A 21073-nucleotide genomic window follows, 5' to 3' on the forward strand; every position below is an offset into this window, starting at 1 on the left:
AGAACCGGACTCTGCTGACTCCGGGGTCAGGGGGCAGGGCTTCAAGGAGTGATCCAGCACAAAGGTGCTCAGAGATTCACACCTGTAAACGGAGACAGGTGACCCCTGATGTCCTGGCTCGGGTATTTGGGTCACGCTTAAAGCCAGCTGAACTTTTCATGGCAGTGAAGGATGAACACGTCACTGAAGTATGAATGAAACGCAGAGAGGTAAGTCCGGAGGCCCCGCCCCCTCCGCCGGGCTGTTTAATAGGGCCGCAGACAGGTGAGCGGACAGACTGCAGGCGGGCTCCGAGCCAGCTGTTTCCTGTTGCTTTGCCGTCGTTACTGAAGTCTGAGAGAATCAGAGATGCTGCCGGTGAACGGGACGGACTTCCGGCTGTCCGAGTACAGCTTCGAGCGGCGCTTCGACGAGCGGGGAGCGATCGAGTGGATGCAGGCCAACTGGTGAGTCCCGCTTCAGCTTCCGACCGAAACCCCGAGACGGTCCCGGAGAAGCGTCATCTCGAAAAACGGCAAAATTAAATTTAAAAGTTCAACTTTGTAAAGTCATCATGTTTTTAAAGGTGCTCTTCGTTTTACTGGGACACTCGGGGTCCAGCCTTGGTTTCGGGATACACCCAGTAATCCTCCCCGATCCGGTTCACCAAAAGTGTCTCACCTGCCCGGTAGCGGCAGGTACCAGATGGACCAGCTCTGTGTCGGTACAGAGCGTGATTTGTGTGCCGTGATAGCGGGATAGATGGGGCGGTGTGGGTTTTTCGCGACTCTCGGACTCATTCAGTTTAAAAGCCGCTTTAAGCGCAGACCGGGAGGAACCGCAGAAACGGACTGTTTTTGAACGGGGTTTGGAGGGCGCACGCACGGATACTTTCTCCGGGGACACACCTGCCGAGAAACTTCCAGAGCCTTACGTAAGGACGTGTGGTCAGTGCAGCACGCAGGTGTACCGCAGGTGAGCCGCTTGGCCAGTGACGTCACGGTTGTATTTGCTTTCGTCCCGCCCTGCCGAGCCCTCCGCGAGCCACGCTCATGATGCAACGTGAAAATATTTGACTTGCTCATAACTGATCGGAACAGACCCGGTGATGTGCGCATGCGCCAGCTGCAGCTTTTATAGCACCGGAATTTAAAAATGATGTAAACCTTCAGGCTCGTGAGGAAACTCTGCTGCGACCAAAACAAATGACTTTTTTTTTCATGAATCCAAAAACGTGAAACGCCTGCGAGCACTTCAAAGCACCGCGTGATGTTTAAGCTCCGGACTAAACGAGTCTGTTTGCTCCTGCAGGAAGAGGTCGTTCGTGTTCAGCGCGCTGTACGTCGCCCTGGTCTTTGGGGGGCAGCACTACATGAAGACACGCCCCAAGCTCAACCTGCGCCGGCCGCTCATCCTCTGGTCACTGAGCCTCGCCATCTTCAGGTAACACTCCTCACACGTGCACAGCACACCCTCGCAGTCCTCACACACTCACACGCACTCCACGGACAGCGGGCCTCGCTCCTCGGTCTGTGATTGGTCACCTTCACAGAGTTAACCACGCATAAGTGACATCTAAAACGAGACGTTCAGAAACACTGTGATGGTCTGAAGCTCCTCCCACTACATGACCAAAAGAGCTGCCAGTGTTGATCGTAGCGAGACTCAGAGTCCTCTCAGTGATGTCACTGATCACACCGCCAGGCTACAAATGAAGGAAACTCTCAAAGCAGTGAATCCCGGGTGGGCGGGGCATGCACGCGCTTGTACGGTGTTTTCAACAAAAGAGAAAATTCCTTTGGTCTCGTAGAGACGCCGCAAACTGAAACACTGACAGTTTCCATGGTAACCACAGGCATGCTTTGCATTGCATTCTTGCTGAATCAACACTTATGCACAGCCAGCATGCTGTCCCCGTGGTAACCTGCCCTGGAGGTACCTGCGGCTCAGGTGTGTTTGTTTTCTCACCTGTGTGAGAACAATAGAGAGGTGGGCGGGGTCACGGCGGCCGTTAGGAAACATGAAGCGGCTGTAAACACAAGAGATGAAAATCAGCAGAATGAACCTTTAAAAGGAGCCTCACATCATCACAGACACACACACAGTCTGGTTTGCTATCCTCCTGAGGACCTCCCATTGACATAATGCTTTAGCTATAAGCTTACCATAACCATGAGCCAGTTATGACACTAAAACCACATATTTGTGAAAAATGATTTTGGCCCCCACCAAGATGGTAAGAACCCGTACGCGCGCACACACACACACACACACACACACACACACACACACACACTCTGAGGGCGTGCTGATTTGAGTGGCCACGCCGTGTTTCTGCTCGTGTCCTTGTTTCTGTGCTCTGATGGATTTGTTCCGGTTCCTCTGCAGCATCATCGGGGCGATCCGGACCGGTCCCTACATGTTCCACATCCTGAGCTCCAGCGGCTTCAGACAGTCCATCTGCGACCGGAGCTTCTACAACGGCCCGGTCAGCAAGTTCTGGGCGTACGCCTTCGTCCTCAGCAAGGCTCCAGAGCTCGGTCAGTGCGTTAGCTTTTATAGCCTTGTAGCAGCGCCGAGATGAAACGTGTGACTAATGTGAGCTTTGTTTGCAGGCGACACGGCGTTCATCGTGCTGAGGAAGCAGAAGCTGATCTTCCTGCACTGGTACCACCACATCACCGTGCTGCTCTACTCCTGGTACTCCTACAAAGACATGGTGGCTGGCGGTGGCTGGTTCATGACCATGAACTACACCGTGCATGCGCTCATGTACAGCTACTACGCGGCCCGCGCCGCCGGGCTGCGTGTGCCCCGCCCCTTTGCCATGCTGATCACCAGCGCTCAGATCGCTCAGATGGCGATGGGTGTGGCGGTGAGTGCGCTGGTGTACCGCTGGATGCAGCAGGGAGACTGCCCCTCCAGCCTGGACAACATCGTCTGGGCCGCCCTCATGTACTTCAGCTACCTGCTGCTCTTCTCCAACTTCTTCTACCAGACGTACCTGCGCCCTGACACCAAGACCACCAAGACCCAGTAAAACCAGCAGACCCAGCTGGGAAGTTAAAAACTGAAGCTGCTAGAACATGTGACCTTTACTTTTTTATGAGATTTTACTGGACAGGATGGAAAAACCTGTGAATGACACTGTGAGGGGGCGGGGCCAACACACAGCTACACATAACCTTCATAGTTTATCTGCCCTTTGATGCTTTCCATGTTTCAGTGATGATGAGGGCTGGTTTCAGCCTCCTCTTCAGTCATCAGGCTGGAATGTCCTCTGAGCACTGATCCAGCCTCTCCCAGCATTCCTCCTCGCACTGGTTAAACTGGTTCCACCTGCTCACCACACCTGCCCTTGCTCACCCGGGTGGAGCGCAGACGGGTTTCTTTCACTCACTGCACGTTTAAACCTTAATGAATCCTCAGAGTTCCTGGTTTGTGACACACGAGCTTGGAGAGGAAGATGCTGGGAGATTTTTAGGGTTAGATGAAGAGGAGCATCAAACTGGCGAGCTGCAGATTCAGAAAACCAGGTTTTCTGCTTTCACGTGACACGCGCGGCGTTTAAAGACGTCCCGGTGTCTTACTCTGTTTGCTGATGTAAGAGCGGGATCTCTGTAACGGAGGGAAACGGCAGGAGGTCCTTAACCTCAGCTCCCTTTAAACACGTCGACTAAAGTTCTGACCTCACTTCCTGTGGCGTTTACATACGTGAACACATGATCAGGAGGTTTTTCCATCCTGTTGATTCTCATTTCACTTTTCCTTCGTCCGCTGACAAACAGAAGAACCCCTCCTCTATTTTAAAAAAATCTATTTATTGATCATTGTGTTTACCCGACGTATGAGGGCGCCCGATTGGCTGCTGGAGACGTCTGACACTTCCTGTGACGTTTACCTGTTTGAGCGTCAGGATGAACGTTGATGATGGTTTACGGAGACGTCTTCCTGTGTGTCTGCAGTCGCAGTACGACTTTTTATAGAATTCTGTTCTTTGTCATTTTCTGTATTTTTCATGACTAAAATGTTTATTTATTGTACTGATGAAAACAAATAAAGATACGCTTTTTATGTTTGTACGTCATGTTCTCACCTGGACGACCTTTGACCTGCTCTGTGCTGAAACTCAGCTGATTTCTGACATTTGATTTACAGGAAAATATGTTTTGTCCCAAAAGTTCCCACAGAGGAGCTCGAACACTAAATCACTTAATGAGAAACCTCAAAGATGATTTAATCTCATCTCTGCTTCATTCACACGAAGAGCTGCGTGAAAGTGTTCTTCAGTCGTTTCCTGAGACGTCAGCATCGCCGCAGCAGGAGTGGCGTTTCTGTCCAACGCCATCAGGTCTGATGGGATCTCTGCACACAAGCGAATCCTCGGCTGCAGCTTATGAGTCATCGAATCCAGATCCTGTGTATTCATATAGCACATTTTAAAAAACTGTTTTCCCAAAGTGCTGAACAAAAACAAAAAAGAGAAAAGATAAAACCGCTCACATAAAACAAAGAGAATAAAAAGAGCATATCGACTCACAGCGCTCCAAACGCTGTGGGGAAAAGATGTTTTCAAAAGAGACTTAAAAGCAGGAAGTGTGTCTAATATTTAAAGTTTGGGAGCCTCAACTGAAAAACCTTTTTCCCCATAAAGTCCAGCCTAGTTTTTGGGGACAACCAAAAGCAGCTGATCTAACGACCTGCGAGGGAACATAAGGCTGGAGCACATCAGAAAGGGATGGAGGCATTTATAAGCCAACGTTAGGACTTTGAAATTAATTCTGTGATAAACAGGAAGCTGATGAAGGAGGACGGATAGGTGAGTTCATGCCTGTGTACCAGTTAAGTGACGGGCAGCAGCATTTTGAACAAGCTGCAGACGTGAGAGGGATGCTAGGCTGTAAAGTGCATTACAATAGTCATGCTGAGTTTCTCCAAGTCGTGCCCCGACAAACTGCCTTAGCTGCAAAACGCTTTTTTGCAACACAGAAGTGATCTGTTTGTTAAATTTAAAATCCAAGTGATGTGTCCCAGATTCAGGACGCGCTGTTTAATGAGTGACCCAAGCCAACCATAATTAATAAGTGGGCAGTCTCTGTTTTGCTTTCATGGAAGCTCAAACAGTTCAGAGCCATCCAAGCCTTGACATCTTCAAGGCAGTTTAAAAGGAGTTGGATGGAGCCTGGATTATTAAAGGCAGGTAAATTTGACCGTTGTCCGCGTAGCAGTGAAAGGATATTTAATGTTTTATAAGAATAGAGCCCAAAGTACAGGGAGGAACCCCACGAGAAAAGGGGGCTGAGGGGAACAAAAACGTTGTGTCAAACAGGATATACTGTGGTCCACAGAACCAGACGCTGCAGTAAGATCCAAAAACACATTCAGCTGGGTAAAAACTATTTTCTCCAATAACTTTAAAAGGAATGGGAGTTTCAAGATTGATTTAAAATTTGAGCCAACTCAGGAGTCAAGGCCAGTTTTTTAAATAAAGGATTTACAACTCGATCAGGAACCACCCTGGAAGGAATACTGCTATCTATAATAGCAAGGACTGAGGCTCCAATCGAGGGAAAACCCTCTTTAAAGAGCTGTGCAGGGATAAGCAGCTCTCTGATGGACACCCTGCTGCTTTACAAGGAAACCAGGCAGCACTGTGTGGTAAACACTGCTCCCTATTGGTGAGGAACAGACTTCAATGTTCATTTTCTGCTCACAAACTAAGGTGTTTCCTACTGTTGGACCACATATTCTGATCATAATCAATACCAGTCTCTTGTCAGGTCAAGTAGTTATCCAGTTATCCATCCCTTACTTACGAGACCTTTCAATTATGACAAACTTCAGACCCATCTCTGAGCTTCCTTTTCTGAGTAAGATCCTGTAAAAGATTGTTCACACCCAGCTGATGGACTAAATGATATTCACATTTCAGAAGCTCTTTGGTCCGGCTTTAAGCCGTTTCACAGCACAGAGACAGCTCTCATAAAGGTCATGAATGACATTATGGTGGCGGCGGACTGTGGTAAACATGTAGTGCTTGTTCTATTGAATATGACTGCTGCATTCGACACAGTGGATCATGACCTGCTGATCTCTCAACTACAGTATTGTGTAGGAATTTCCTGCTTGGCACTCCTGTGGATAAAATCATATCTCTCAAACAGGAGCTTCTGTATTAAGTTGGGTTTGGCCTCATCCTCTCTGGTCCCTCTGCCATGGGGTGTACCGCAGGGATCTATTCTTGGGCCACTACTGTTTTCATTGTATCTCCTGCACTGGGTGTGATCTTCAGAAAACACACAATTTCATTTCATCTATATGCTGACGATTGCCGGTTTTATCTACCTTTCAGTCACTCTGATAGCTCCTCCATAGGACATGCTTGATTGTCTTATTGATGTTAAGTCATGGATCGCTCTAAATTTTTAAAATTTTGATGAACATAAAACAGAAGCAGTTTTATTTGGTCTCAGTCGTTCCTCTGGTACCCCAGATGTTGACTTTGCTGCTCTGACCCTCACCTGAAGAGCTCAGTTACTAATCTTGGGGTAAAAATCGACTCTGCACTTAGTTTTGATGGCCATGTAAACGGGGTGGTGAAATCTTCATTCTATCACCTCAGACGTCTGTCGAAGGTCAAGCCTTTTCTTTCCAAGCGTGATTTGGAAACTGTTATAACCTCACCCTTGGATTACTGCAACTCCCTTGGGGGTTGGCCAGGGCACTCTGTCACGCCTGCAACTGGTCTTCAACTGGTGCAGAATGCTGCAGCAAAATCCCCTTAAAACTGTCCAACTTTCAGAGAGAGAAGCTTCTTTCCTGGTCGCTGCTTTAGAAACACAACTTTTCTCTGCACAGATACGATATTTGGAACAACAGAGACGTTTTATACAAACACAAGTCTTTATTTTTAGGTGACTGGTTTGTTCATGGGATTCATGTTGTCGAGCAGCTTCTTAATCCAGATAGAAGTTTACTTTCTTACTCTGAGTATATATGGTCCTCCTGCTCTACCAAAGGAGTAAGCCATAGTGTTTGATGCTGGTGTTTTAACACTGCATAGAAACTCTGCTGTTAATGATCTGACTCCTCCTGCTGCTCCCTCTGTTGGACACATCTAATTCCCCACAGAACTGCTTACTGGAATCATTTATACTGGGACCTGGAAAGGGAGAAAGTTTGGATCTTACCATTGAAATTCCTGTTAACTGACAAAGTAAAGGAAATGTCTTTTACAATCATTTGTCGTTTTTACCCCAGCAGAACTTTTCATGTAGGATATGAAAAAGACTGAAGTTAACTGTTCACTTTGTAACTGTGAGAAAGAAGATGTTTCATACTTATGTTGGTTCTGCTTATGCACTTTATCTTTTCTGGCAAGATTTTTGTACTTTAGTTGTTTCTTTTATCTATTCTGACTTGGAAAAATAACGTTTGGCCTTTTTGACCCTGCAAATAGAACAAACAAATTTTATTTGATAGGTTTACTAATCTTACTGGCTAAATTTCATATACATGAATCCAATGTTTCTAATGCAAAACCTTCTGTTCAATGCTTTATAAATGAAACCAGACAATATTTTAAAACTGAAGCAATTAAAACTCTAAACTTATGCTCGTTGTTTAATATCTTGTGATTTAACCCGCAGCCTGTGTCTAACTGACATTCTCTTTTGCTCATTTATTTCTGTAATGTTTGAATTGCTAATAAAGTTTGAAAAAAAAAACAACTAAAACTTTATTTTTGACTGTGCTCTCCTCTGTGAGTCTGGGTAGCTGGGCAACTCCATCCTGTTTCAGAGCCTCAGTCTGCCCCCCCTTCCCCCTGCTATCATCATGAAGGTCAGACACACAATGGCCTCAGGGTGTTGTCTGTCCACTCCTGCAGGGCCTGGGTGCAGGCGTTGGCCTGCTGACTGTTCGCTCCAGTCCCAGTCCGGGTTTCTGCCCATCGCCAGGTACTGACTGAGGAGGCCGGACGCCTGAAAACACGAGAAACACACCACCCAATCAGACAGCTTTACAAAGGAAGCTGAGCTGTAATGATCACTTGCAATCACTGAGACAAACAGAAGCTGGAGACTGAGGTTCAGGAACAAAACTGAAGACACGAGAGAGAAACGGCTGCAAACAGGAGATGAGCGACCTGAGGCTAAAGGAGGCGTTTCAAAGGAAACCACCTGCCAGTAAAGTCTGTCTCACGTCAGCTTTTCGTGTTTTGTGCACCTTGGTGATGCCCTCCTTCTGCAGCTCCCTCCCCAGAGTGGGTCTGATTCCTGGCACCGCCGTCACCGGTTTCTCTAACATGGGCTCGCTGACGAAGGCGCGGTGCTTCTGAGTGATCATCGCCATCCTGAGCAGGAAACAGTCTGAGAAACGCTGCTGCAGGTTTATAAGGTCAGAGAGCACAGCTCCATTCATCCACATCATCATTACTATTATTATTATCATTATTATTACTACAGTTATTATTATGGAACTCTGAGTCCTGTTCCTGCAGCTCATGATGCAGATGTCACTGAGCTCTTCACATCTGAGAATCCAAAGCTTTGATTATTAAATCAAGTCACGAGTGAGGGGAGCAAGACTGACAGACCAATTGGGGCGATCTCCACCCTCAGCTATGGTCTGAAGTATGCCTGAGCTCCGCCTTAGAGAGATGGAGTCAGGACTTCACAGCGCCTCCCTGAGGGAGACAGCCTGCCGAGTTCAGCTCACTGTTGGAGCTGGAGAAACAGCCCAGGTCTGAGAGCGGGAACCTGGACATATATGCTTGGATCCACTATCCTAGAATGGATTTTGAACCCCGTCTTTGGCCCTTTGCCCTCACTGCCAAACAGACACAGCAGATGGCTGCCCCTCCCAGTGGGACAGTATTGTAGGGTGTTGAAGTTACAAGACAAGAAAAACAAAACACTTTGAAAACACGGTTTTGTTTTCCAACCATAAAGAATCCAGAAATAAGAGGAAAACACACAGACTCTTATTTACGTGTGTCACCCCACAGACGTCCTTTTACAGCAGGAGACATGAACTCGGGTAGATTTGAAAACATGGAAAAATAAAAAGTAACCACAGTTTTTAAAGAAGAGCTTTGGAGTTCACAGCACAACATCTGTAATAAAAGCACAGCTGGAAGCTGGACTTCAGCAAAGTCCAAGTACATTAAAGCTGTGCTGCAGTTACAGGATCAGATTATAAAACGTGTCACACAGAACCGTCTTGGATAAGGACCGAATCATTAACCTCTCCAAACAACAGTCATTTCATTTATTCCATGTAATGTACTTAAAACGAGCATCAACAATATTTAAACTGTCAAAGGAAAAAGAGTTAAAATGCTTCCAAAAGAATGTTCAGGTTCACGTTTTCTTTTTCACAAACCTGTTTCAAAGTGATCGCTGATGTTGTCCTCCTGAAGCTCACCGGCTGTCGCAGATATCGGCGCTCTCACCCAAAAATAGGAAGCGACAAGAAAACGAGGATGAATTTAAGAACTTGGTGCTGAACAGCAGCCTCCCCTCTGTGGGAGGAGCTAAAAGAGGCTGTGTGCAGCTCATCGCAGCTGTTTCCAGAAAGCGTCAGAGCTCTGAGAACAGTAATGATGATAAAGCCGTGAGTTCAAACTTCACTGCATGTTTACAGCCCGACACACAAACTCTGGACTCCGTAGTTTACAGCATCCGTGCTCTGATTCCTCATTTTCTTACATCCTCAAACAACTTTTAATATTAGACAAAGTTCTTAAATGATGAGTTCATGGACTAAGAGAAAAATGCTCTTCAAACTTACCTGTGTTAAAAGGGAACCGCCCCCGTCGGAAACCATTTCTAAAAGGGGTGGAGTTAAGGAGGAGGCGGGGGAAGCACCAGCAGGTCAGGATCCTCGAGCGTCTCTCAGGCTGATCTGTGTCACTGTACGTGCATGATGTCACAGGATGATGTCACACATCACGCACGTACTCGTGCCTGAACACGAGCACATCTACAGCAGCAGGTGGCGCTGTACCCTGTCATACGGAGGCTTTAATGTTTTTATGGTGGACTCAGAAAGAAGACAGCAGGCCGTGGAGACGAAGCTTTTATTCATGTAAACGTTCTTCAGTGAAATAAACTCATAAAACAGGTAAACAGACACCTGGCAGGCCGCTGTGACATCACAGCGCTCCTGCAGGAAGTCCACCTCAAACACCTAACAGCAGCAGAGCAGAGCCATCAGAAGCCTCAGAAACAGGAAGTGAGCAAACCCAGGTGTGGTTTTTGTGAAGAGGCGGCACCTCAGAGGAAGGCATCACACCACTCCTTCAGGCACTGAGCGCAGGAGCTGGCCTGGCGAGAGTTGGCGCCGATGGAGTCTTTGAGCCAATCGGTGAACATCTCCGTGTCTTTCCTCAGGAGCAGGAACTGACCAAGAACCACATAGGCCTGAAAACACACACACACACACACACACACACACACACACACACACACACACACACACACACACACACACACACACACACACACACACACACACACACACACACACACACACACGTCAACCATCAGCCTGCAGTTCCTCTGGTCTCCAGCAGAGGCAGCAGTGAGTCAGTGCAGTTACAGTCTCCATGGATAATTTCCTCCTTCGTGATAACTGCACAGAGGGAGCATTTCTTTATCAAGTCAGCTACTTGGATTCTATTAAGGCTTTCAGTTAGCACCAAGGGGCGTGGCCTGTTTGCCTAACAGGTGGAGGGTGACAGGCAGTTGTAGCTGCTAGCTGTCTGCTAGCTTCACCTGAACTGGACCTGTGGACCGTGTTTGTGCTCTCAGTTAGCAGCTAATGCTAGAGCCCACAGGAGAATCACACAGACTCTGATACCTGCTGATCAGTGCTCAGTAACATCCAATCAAAATCCTTGAATTTCACTGTGTACCAAACCTGGAGCTCCGCCTTCTTGAACGCTGTGTTAGTACAGTGACCTCACAGCAGCTATATTATTGATCTCATGATGTCATTAAAATGCTCCAACAGAACTACAATCTGACTACACAGCACACAGTTTGGAAAGTCAGAGGCTTTGAATGAGTTCACCTCAGCAGACCTTCAGATTTCAGCAGCAGTGAAGCTGACGTGTGTGTGTTTGTACCTTATCAAAGCCATTCTCCTCCAGCTTCTTCCCCAGAGTCTCTCCGATGCCTGACAGAGCCGTCACCGGTTTGTCCGCCATCGGCTCTCCAACAAAGTCCCGGTGCTTCTGAGACGTGGTGGACATCCTGACTGCAGGAAGCCACACACACACACACACACACACACACACACACACACACACACACACACACACACACACACACACACACACACAATAAACCCTCTCCTACTCTGGAGCGAGCTGGGATCATTGGTGTCAAATTTAACTCTGAAAACGTTTTTGTGGGAAAGTTAAAGTTTGGACTCAGAGGAAACCTTCACGAGGTGGAGGATCACCAACAGAAGCAGACGCTCTGAGTGTGGCTGACCTGAGATCTGCAGGAGACCTTTGACCTCAGTGGGCTTCTCCTCGCAGCAGGAAGCTGAGGGCTGCAGGGGGCGGGGTCAGCGCTTCTTGTGCCGTTTGTAGCTTCAGACCCAGTTTAAGCTCTGAACTGCGCGTGTGCATGTCAGAGTGTTTCTGTGTGTCAGAGTGTGTTTGTGTGCGTCCGCGTGTGCCTGCTGCTGGACTCCCATTAAAACCAGTGGAACCAGCTGCAGATGGAAGCTTTACCTGTTACAGGAGGACTCGATCCCGCTGATGTGGACCTGGGCCGGGCTCACGTGCTGGACACTAAGGAGACACGCCGCGTACCTATGAGCACGAGGAGCTCACCTGAGCACAGCTGTGGCTCAAACAGGAAGTCACCCGCGCACCTTGTGGACGCTGTGAGCAGCTCCCCACGCTGCTGGAGGCGTTTTATTGTGGAAATCCGGATACACACTGAGCTCCCTGACGCTGGGGGTGTGACGTCACAACGCAGAGACTCAAAGATGGCGTGAATTGAAGAGGAGTCACTCCTCGGTGAAAATGAGTTCCCCTCACATTTTTTTTTTTTTTTTGGAGCGCAGATTCTGTGATTTCAAACTAACCACAGATGAAACCGCCGTGAAAATCCTCCCACTCACGGTGAGCCCAGCACACAGGTCCAGGTGTCTCCTGAGCCTCAAACACGTGTGTGACGTCACGAGCTTGCAGTCCTGCTGCAGCTCAGACACGTCAGAGCCGTGACAGCTGCTGCTGATCCAGTCACTCACGGAGCCAGATACATTAAAGTAAAAGCGCTGCGGACACCTGTGGGGCAGGTGTGTCCAGTGATGGGACTCTCTTTTTTCAACGTACCGCTGATTGCCCCGCCCCCTACTCATAAAGCCCCTCCCCGCGTGTCGTGTGGAGGGCGTGGCCGTAGCCTCTCTTCCGGCTGTACCTGCAGGTGTCCCCACTGTCTGCGGGTCACTTCGCTCCCCTCGCTCCGTGACCTTTAGCGGAAACATGGCGGTGCCGCCGACAGAGCAGGAGAGGCGGAAGCAGATCAGCGTGAGCTGCATCGCGGGGCTCGCGGACGTCGCGGAGATCAAGAAGACTTTTAACCGCCACCTGCACTTCACGCTCGTGAAGGACCGGAACGTGGCCACGCCCCGGGACTACTACTTCGCCCTAGCCCACACCGTCCGGGACCACCTGGTGGGCCGCTGGATCCGAACCCAGCAGTACTACTACGAGACCGACCCGAAGGTAGGCACGAGCCCTGCTTCCGGCTGGAGCCCCTGTGAGAAACCGAGGGACCGCACGGTTCCGGTCGTGTTCTGCAAACGTGTCCGCAGAGGAATCCCGACCCGACGGTTCCTGGATCTTCGGGAGCCGAGCTTTAATTCGGCTCACGTGTCAGCCCGAGACGTTTATCCACGCGGCGACAAAGCCCGCCTGAACCCCGCCGCGCTGGGCCGTCGCCAGCAGCAGGTCGCATACAGACGTGGTGTCACCCGCATGCAGTCGCGCTCGGCTCGGTCTCTGTACGTCGAGTTTATCACGTCAGCTCAATAATCCCTGACGTCACGTTTTATCATTGGCATACTGTTACGTTCTCAACGACGACATGAAATCGTAATTTTAAGAATGGAGTTTGGCGTGACGTTTCTCTGACCTTCCTGCTGTGAACTCGTTCATTTACTATTCTAAAACTTTTCAAAGGGTTAAAGTTTAAATGTAATAATACAGTATGCATAGTGATGCACTTTCCTGCAAAACAAAGTCTGTTTTTGTGCAGTTCAAAGGTATTCAGACCAAACTGTATCAGCTGGATTTCAATATTTCTCTGATTTTTATGACTAATAAGAAAAAGCTGTGGGTCCAGGACACTTTCTGAATCTCTGTTGTTCTCATCAGCTGAAGAACAACGATGTTGATGTCAGTCACATCCGTGTTTCATGTTGGATGTTAACGTGTCAGACAGTCAGTGGAAATGTGTTGCTGTGGGAAATTTCCCGCTTTACAATAAAACCAAAGGTGAAGACAAACTGAGAACAGAAAAGAAATGAAGCGTTCACATCTGACACCAAGCAGGAAGTCGTCTTTTTGGCCTTTCTGTCAGATTTCTGTTGTTGGTGAAAGGCCATGTGCTTCCTGCCAGTCCAAGGTCAGGGCTGAACCCAGAACACGCCTCCTATTTTCCGTTTCTGTTTGAAAAACGTGAGAAAGAAAGTCCAGCAAAGTGCCTGGCAGGAAACAACGTCCCGTTCTTAATCTGCTTCTGTTCAGAGTTAACGAATCGCTGTGAACGTCTGGTTCAGGTGAACCTTCAGGTGACTCTGTGCTGCTGTGCGTCCTCAGAGGGTTTACTACCTGTCCCTGGAGTTCTACATGGGCCGAGCACTGCAGAACACCACCATCAACCTGGGCCTGCAGACCGCCTGCGACGAAGCCATCTACCAGGTAACTGCAAAGCTGTGTCAGTGTGGAGCCGCAGTCGTGTCGAATGTGAACCTTTAAACGCTCCCTGCAGAGCTCCACGCGCCGATAACCGCTGTGCTCTGTGTGCAGCTTGGCCTGGACATAGAGGAGCTGGAAGAGATGGAGGAGGATGCTGGTCTGGGAAATGGTGGGCTGGGACGACTGGCAGGTAACTCCATCAGACAGGTGCGCTGCTCTCTCACTTCTCCAACATCTCAGAAAACCTCGTCTCCACCAAAGAAAAGAATAATAGAATAACAATCCTTTAATTGTCCCACAAGGGGAAATTTGGTTGTAACAGCAGATCACTTTGGCAAATGAGTTTGCAAAAGTGCAAAGTCTCATTTTAAATCAGAGTCAGATTGTCTTCACCTGGAAACGTCCCGACAGCGACGTCCCCGAGGTTAGTCGAGATCAGGTCATCACTGAGCAGCAGACCGCCGTCGTCGGCCACTCTAAAATAATGTCTCATTATTAGAAATATATATTTTTGTACACACATCTCACTGCACACCAAAGCCCTGAGTGTTAGGAAACCTCACTCATAAACAAGCTGTCAGTGTAATCGGATCACCTGTGCTGGGAGGAAGTGAAGGAAAAACAGTTGTTGCTTCTTTTAAAGAGAAACACAGACTTTGGTTAAAAATAAAAATCTCGTTTATTAAAAAAAGACAAGTTGTGACTTCATTGAAACGACGTCCTCATAATGTAAAACGTCCTCTCACATCTGTCGCAGCCTGTTTTCTGGACTCTATGGCGACTCTCGGCCTGGCGGCTTACGGTTACGGGATCCGCTACGAGTTCGGCATCTTCAACCAGAAGACCAGAAACGGATGGCAGGTACACACACACACACACACACACACACACACACACATACGTGGGCACACCTGGTTAATATTGGTAATACGTTGGCCTGCCCCCTTCAGGTGGAGGAGGCAGATGATTGGCTGCGGTACGGGAACCCCTGGGAGAAGGCGAGGCCCGAGTACATGCTGCCGGTTCATTTCTACGGCCGAGTGGAGAAAACGGACAGCAGGGCAAAGTGGACCGACACGCAGGTCGCACTCACCTGTGCTTGTATTTTGTAGCTCAGGTTTGTTCGGGTACAAAGGTATCCGTGAGTCCAGAAACGGGAAGTCCAGTCCTGGACCCCAGAAACGTGCTGAGCTGAGCTTAGAGTGAGATTAAAGTCAGGCTTATGTCAGGGTTGGGTTTAAAGGTCTGCAGGTCAGTGAGATGTCCTCTGAAGTGACCAGAACGTGTGTGTGTGTGTGTGTGTGTGTGTGTGTGTGTGTGTGTGTGTGTGTGTGTGTGTGTGTGTGTGTGTGTGTGTGTGTGTGTGTGTGTGTGTGTGTGTGTGTGTAGGTGGTGTTGGCGATGCCCTATGACACTCCAGTTCCTGGTTACCGTAACAACACGGTGAACACGATGAGACTGTGGTCAGCTAAAGCGCCGAACGATTTCAAACTGCAGGACTGTACGTACTGCTTTCCACACGCCCCCTGCTGGCTCACACGAGGCACTGTATGGAGGGCCCAAACTGCCAAAATAATAGATTCAAATTCAAAGAATGAAAAACTTTTCAGTGGAAAAAACATGATAATAAAGTGATTTTAGGCATAAAATACTTTCTTACATATGAAAAATTGTTTCTATTTTTCCATTTATTTGTTTTTCCACTGTTTTATTTTTTTTAAGTTGCCTTCACATTGAATTCAGTTCTTCAGTTTTCTGCATCAGTGTGGAAATGTTTTAAACTTTGGGTAAATGAGGCTTTTAAAAATATTCACTTCATTCATTAAATTTAAAGCACGTGCAGTGAGTATTAGAGCAGGTGTTGCTCACACCTGTGCACACATGTGGCCGTTAGCACAGGTGAGGGTTGGCGGTCGCGTGTTGCACGCGCGCAGCTCTGCATCCTGACCCCGACTCTCTCTCTGCTCCTCAGTTAACGTGGGCGGTTACATCGAAGCCGTCCTGGACAGAAACCTGGCTGAGAACATCTCCAGAGTCCTTTACCCCAATGACAACGTGAGTGTGACGCTGTCGGCGTGGTGGGATGGATGGGGACACGCTCGGGCTGACGGGTTCTGTCACAAAAGGTCACCTGACCGCAGGTGACCAAGTTTAGATCGGAGCGAGGCCATAAATTCTGAAAGCAAGCTCAGAACCAGGAAGTAGAGTTGCTGCCGTGGTTAAAGCCCAGAATCGGCTCTGTGAGAGGTTTGGCGTGCTGCTCATGCGCCTCTGCCTAACGCCGCTCTCTGTGTGCAGTTCTTTGAGGGGAAGGAGCTGCGTCTGAAGCAGGAGTACTTCGTGGTCGCCGCCACGCTGCAGGACATCGTCCGCAGATTCAAGTCCTCCAAGTTCGGCAGCAGAGACCCGGTGCGGACGTCCTTCGACACGTTTCCGGAGAAGGTGAGAGAATGAGTTTCTCCTTTAGATGTTTCAGGAACCGAGGCGACGTTCCAGCCAACGCGTTTCTTCTTCTGTGGTGGTTACGGGTGTGCTTCCTGTGCTGTCAGGTGGCAATCCAGCTGAACGACACCCACCCGGCTCTGACCATCCCCGAGCTGATGAGGATCCTGGTGGACATCGAGAAGCTCGACTGGGACAAGGTCTGACTGTGAGAGCGCCGCCACGGTGGGGCTTTGAAACCATGTGACTAACCTGTGTGTGTGTGTGCGCGCAGGCCTGGGACATCACCTGCCGCACCTGTGCGTACACCAACCACACGGTGCTGCCCGAGGCGTTGGAGCGCTGGCCGGTTTACATGTTTGAGCAGCTGCTGCCGCGACACCTGCTGATCATCTACGACATCAACCAGAAACACCTGGACGTAAGAGACACACCTGCCCAGCTCTGCTGAAGCGTTGCTTCTGCTGGATCGCGTCTGTGTCGGTTCTGACTGACGTGTTTCCCGTCTCAGAGGGTGGCGGCCTTGTTTCCCGGCGACACGGATCGTCTGCGGCGGATGTCTCTGATCGAGGAAGGCGACCTGAAGAGGATCAACATGGCTCACCTGTGCGTGGTCGGCTCTCACGCCGTCAACGGAGTTGCTCAGATTCACTCGGACATCGTGAAGAGCAGCGTGTGAGTCCAGAGGAAGCGCCGAGTCGGACGCGAGTGCCCGCCGATGAATCTGTAACGCTCTCGTTCTTCTTCTCCTGCAGGTTTAAAGACTTCCACGAGCTGGAGCCGGAGAAGTTTCAGAATAAAACCAACGGCATCACTCCTCGCCGCTGGCTGCTGCTGTGCAACCCCGGGCTGGCTGACATCATCACTGAGGTACGACACACCTGCGACTGTAAGAGCCAAAAACTTCCTGTCAGACCGCCGTCCTCCCGAAGGCAGAAGAAGCTCAGCGTGGTCATTTCAGGACCGTCTCACTGACGTCAATGAGTCCTGAAGAGGGATGATGCTGCGACGGGTGTCGAGGTTTCATTTTGTGAAATTTGAAACCGTTTCAGGTGCGTCGGTTTGGATGACCTCAGAGTTTCTCGTTCTTTCCTGCAGAGAATCGGAGACGCCTTCCTCACAGATCTGTATCAGCTGAAGAAGCTCCTGCAGCTCGTGGACGACGAGTGCTTCGTCAGAGACGTGGCCAAAGTCAAACAGGTAGACTCGGACATGTCGGCGAGACCTCCGCCCGCCCGTGCGTCCGCCCACTGACGGATGTCCGTGCATCCTTGTTTCAGGAGAACAAGCTGAAGTTCGCCGCCTTCCTGCAGCAGCGGGGCCACACCAAAGTGAACCCGGACTCCATCTTTGACGTGCAGGTGAAGAGGATCCACGAGTACAAGAGGCAGCTGCTCAACTGTCTGCACGCCATCACGCTCTACAACCGTAAGTCCCACCCACTGGCCGTCCCGCTGCACAGCTCTGCAGCATGTAATAAAGTCTGCCTGTTCCTGAATTCAGTCACAAATCGATCTTATATCTATATTACATGTCAGTTATGTGGCACTTTCAGGCCTCCGTACCTCAGATGGCAAATATGGGCTCAAAATGTGGTCATAAATATTTTGTACTTGTAAAAAAGATTTGTATGTGTAAAACCCATCTGTTCTCTGATTGGATTGTTACATTTGTGATTGACATGACATTGACCAATCAGATGAAAGGAAGAAAAATAGGGTCAAAATTCGTACTTGTAACTTGCAGGTGTTTTTTTTTTTGGCTAAGTCCACACACAAATCTTTTTTACACATACAAATCCTGATTTACAAGTACAAAATATTTATGACCACATTTTGAGCCCATAGGCAAATTAATGTTTCTGTTGTTTAAAGCACAGAGATCAGAAAATAAAGCTTCATATATTTATGAACGATTAACCTCGATCAGCGTTTCATGCTGTCTGCTCTGCCATCTTCGGCGCCCCCTGCTGGTGAAGTTCTGTTTTTTTTTCCCTGCTCTGACTTTTTCAGGAATCAAACTTGAGCCAAAGAGATCGTTTGTTCCTCGGACCGTGATGATCGGAGGGAAGGTGACGTCATCTTCTCACTAAATAAAAACAAAGGTTTGTTCCTGTTGCGCGTTAACACTTTGCCCCCTGCAGGCGGCTCCGGGGTACCGCATGGCGAAGCTGATCATCAAGCTGATCACCTGTGTGGGTCAGGTGGTCAATAACGACCCGGCGGTGGGAGACAAGCTGAAGGTGATCTTCCTGGAGAACTACAGAGTGTCTCTGGCTGAGAGAGGTGAGGGGGCGGCAGCGTTCTCTGGTTCCTTCTGAGCGCGTGCACAAACGTCACTCTTTCCTTTGTGTTCGCGGTCCTCGCGTTGACTCCTGTGGTTCTTCCGGTTCAGTGATCCCGGCTGCAGACCTGTCTGAGCAGATCTCCACCGCAGGAACGGAGGCGTCCGGAACAGGAAACATGAAGTTCATGCTGAATGGCGCCCTGACCATCGGCACGATGGACGGCGCCACAGCGGAGATGGCCGAGGAGGCTGGAGAGGAGAACCTCTTCATCTTCGGCATGAGGGTGACGGACGTGGAGGCCGTGGACAGGAAGGGGTGAGATCACTTCCTGCTGTCAGAGAAGTTGAGCTGTAAGCACGGTGCATTCAGGGACACGCCGGAGCGTTTGGCCTCCGACATGTTTACTTCCACTCAGAGCAGGAATCAATGCTAATTATTGATCTTTGATCAGTTATTGGGTTCAGTCTCAGGCGACGCTTTCACAAAATGACCGTTAGCGTAGCTTAGCATGACGACTGGAAGCAAGAAGTAGGCGGAGCTAATTACTGCTCCGCCCTTTAAAGCTCTTTACTGTGAATGTTTTTATTTAAAAAAAATACCATTTGAATAACGTGGAGGGTTTTAATAAATGGACCTTTTTTAAAAAGAAAAATGACATCACTTCCTGTTTCCTGTAGCTACAACGCCAGGGAGTACTACGAGCATCTGCCGGAGCTGAAACTTGCCGTGGACCAGATCCAGGCCGGCTTCTTCAGCCCCGGGGAGCCCGAGCTCTTCCGAGACCTGATCGACATGCTGCTGAACCACGACAGGTAAACCAGGTGAGTCCAGGTGAGACAGCTGAGCGTAGCATTTCTGAGCGGCCTTCCTGTCTCGTCCTCCTGCAGGTTTAAGGTGTTTGCTGATTACGAAGCCTACGTCAGGTGTCAGGAGCAAGTCAGCGAGCTGTACAAGGTAAGCCCACACCTTCCTGTTTCAGGTAGAGGCGGGGTTTCAGACAGGTGAAACACCCACAGCTGTCACCTCCTTAAAGTTTTATCTTCACTGATGAGACGCTGACTAGCCCCGCCCCTTTTCTTCCTCAGAACCCCAAAGAGTGGACCAAGATGGTGATCCACAACATCGCTGCCAGCGGGAAGTTCTCCAGTGACCGAACCATCTCGCAATACGCCCGCGAGATCTGGGGCGTGGAGCCATCCGACATCAAGATCCCGCCGCCCAATGAGCCTCCATCCATGTCGCGGACCTGACACCGCCACGCCACTCCCGCAGCTTCCTGCCTGAAGCCGGGCCCAAATGTAAACGTTCCTTGAGCTCGTCATCGCCGTACTGCACAGCCGCGCACACGCTGACCTTCACTCGACTGCAATGAACAAAAACGACGTCGTCATCACAGCCATAAACGCCAAAACGCTGCCGTTTAATCTACTTCCTGTTCCTGTGAAAACGCTTCTCACTTCTGTGAAAACTCCTTAAAGAAACATAAACAAGTCTCCGGCGCTTTCCTCTTTACCGTTCTCCTCCATCAGCCTTTAACCTTTGACCTTTCCGGAAAACTGTGTGGAGTCACTGAAATACTGGAAAGGTATTAATGTTGGAGCAATGTGGATCGGACAAGTCCCGCGTGTACCTGGCGATGAGCTCACCTGGAGGATAACTGCAGGTTAGAATGAGCTGTCGATCAACAGCTTTTAATTTGAAATGAAAGGTGAGCTTCCTCACCTGCCTGTACGTCCAGGTGGATATATCCATGCAGAATCGTGCCTTTGAGTCAAACAGCGAAGGAGCGCAGTTTACTCACCATCCAATCACATTACAGCATAAATAAGCTAACGAGCGCGTGTCAGCGTGCTGTCTGTGGAGGTGCGTTCAGGGAACCAAACAGCTGGTAAAACTGAAACTTTGTTTTTTAGCCTCTTTTAGTTAAAAAAAAATCATCATGTTTGATGAAGCCGAGCGTCATCAGCAGCTCAGAGCTCATTAATATTATTATTGTTGTTGTTATTTTGGTTTTATTGAGTTGCTTGTTCGAGGCTCGGCGTGGCCGCCCAGGTGTCTCGTGGGTAATGGATCCGTCTGTTCGTGTTAGAATCTGTTTCTGTTTCTACTGCTGTTTTTATTTCCTTCACCACAGAAACATGAACCTGATGTTTGTCACGTTTTAAACCTCAGACACAGAAACGGCTTCATCGTCGACTCGACTCATTTTCTGTTTTTGTTTTGAAACGAGATTTTTGATGTCGTCAAAACTTCCTTCTTAACATTTTTACTTTCATCTGATGATTTCTTTGAAGTTTAACATTTACTTTAAATATTTTTGGATATTTTTGCATCTTTACATTTAAATAAAAATACTAAAAATCTTTTCGTTTCTTAATTTCAGTCATTGTAAGAAATGCTGACATGTTAACATCAGATGTTTT

The 21073-nt window shown here is 48.9% G+C and overlaps 4 protein-coding genes across 8 annotated transcripts; 2 read left to right on the plus strand and 2 right to left on the minus strand.

Moving 5' to 3' along the window:
• The first annotated feature begins 251 nt into the window (after positions 1 to 251).
• On the plus strand, positions 252 to 4061 carry elovl6l (ELOVL family member 6, elongation of long chain fatty acids like). Its single transcript, XM_031730299.2, has 4 exons — positions 252 to 446; positions 1291 to 1422; positions 2368 to 2519; positions 2595 to 4061. Exons 1-4 carry the CDS (start codon positions 349 to 351, stop codon positions 3017 to 3019), a joined length of 807 nt encoding a protein of 268 aa, XP_031586159.1. The 5' UTR covers positions 252 to 348; the 3' UTR covers positions 3020 to 4061.
• Positions 4062 to 7293: 3232 nt separating this feature from the next.
• Positions 7294 to 9426, minus strand: LOC120443452 (barrier-to-autointegration factor-like protein). 2 transcript variants are annotated; one of them, XM_039622192.1, is made up of 3 exons: positions 9364 to 9426; positions 8206 to 8332; positions 7294 to 7961 (listed from the first exon to the last, which is right to left on the minus strand). In XM_039622192.1, the coding sequence occupies exons 2-3, from the start codon at positions 8329 to 8331 to the stop codon at positions 7776 to 7778; spliced, it is 312 nt and encodes a 103-aa protein (XP_039478126.1). In that variant the 5' UTR covers position 8332; positions 9364 to 9426; the 3' UTR covers positions 7294 to 7775. The 2 variants fall into 2 exon arrangements, with proteins under 2 accessions (XP_039478126.1, XP_039478127.1); XM_039622193.1 differs by lacking the exon at positions 9364 to 9426 and having other exon boundaries at positions 8206 to 8345.
• A 617-nt stretch (positions 9427 to 10043) lies between these two features.
• Positions 10044 to 12436, minus strand: LOC116312805 (barrier-to-autointegration factor-like protein). 4 transcript variants are annotated; one of them, XM_031730297.2, is made up of 3 exons: positions 11726 to 12436; positions 11111 to 11237; positions 10044 to 10403 (listed from the first exon to the last, which is right to left on the minus strand). In XM_031730297.2, the coding sequence occupies exons 2-3, from the start codon at positions 11234 to 11236 to the stop codon at positions 10257 to 10259; spliced, it is 273 nt and encodes a 90-aa protein (XP_031586157.1). In that variant the 5' UTR covers position 11237; positions 11726 to 12436; the 3' UTR covers positions 10044 to 10256. The 4 variants fall into 4 exon arrangements, with proteins under 4 accessions (XP_031586157.1, XP_031586155.1, XP_031586158.1 ...); XM_031730295.2 differs by having other exon boundaries at positions 11111 to 11241; positions 11726 to 12426; XM_031730298.2 differs by lacking the exon at positions 11726 to 12436 and adding an exon at positions 11481 to 11719.
• A 48-nt stretch (positions 12437 to 12484) lies between these two features.
• On the plus strand, positions 12485 to 21014 carry pygb (phosphorylase, glycogen; brain). Its single transcript, XM_031730290.2, has 20 exons — positions 12485 to 12727; positions 13823 to 13924; positions 14033 to 14111; positions 14679 to 14782; positions 14872 to 15003; positions 15311 to 15422; positions 15894 to 15976; positions 16220 to 16363; positions 16471 to 16563; positions 16638 to 16784; positions 16875 to 17038; positions 17119 to 17233; positions 17462 to 17563; positions 17644 to 17791; positions 18376 to 18434; positions 18507 to 18648; positions 18758 to 18965; positions 19328 to 19462; positions 19538 to 19604; positions 19736 to 21014. Exons 1-20 carry the CDS (start codon positions 12485 to 12487, stop codon positions 19898 to 19900), a joined length of 2544 nt encoding a protein of 847 aa, XP_031586150.2. The 3' UTR covers positions 19901 to 21014.
• Positions 21015 to 21073: the final 59 nt, after the last annotated feature.

The sequence above is a fragment of the Oreochromis aureus genome, linkage group 13, assembly GCF_013358895.1.
Source record: "Oreochromis aureus strain Israel breed Guangdong linkage group 13, ZZ_aureus, whole genome shotgun sequence".
NCBI classification, from domain to species: domain Eukaryota; kingdom Metazoa; phylum Chordata; class Actinopteri; order Cichliformes; family Cichlidae; genus Oreochromis; species Oreochromis aureus.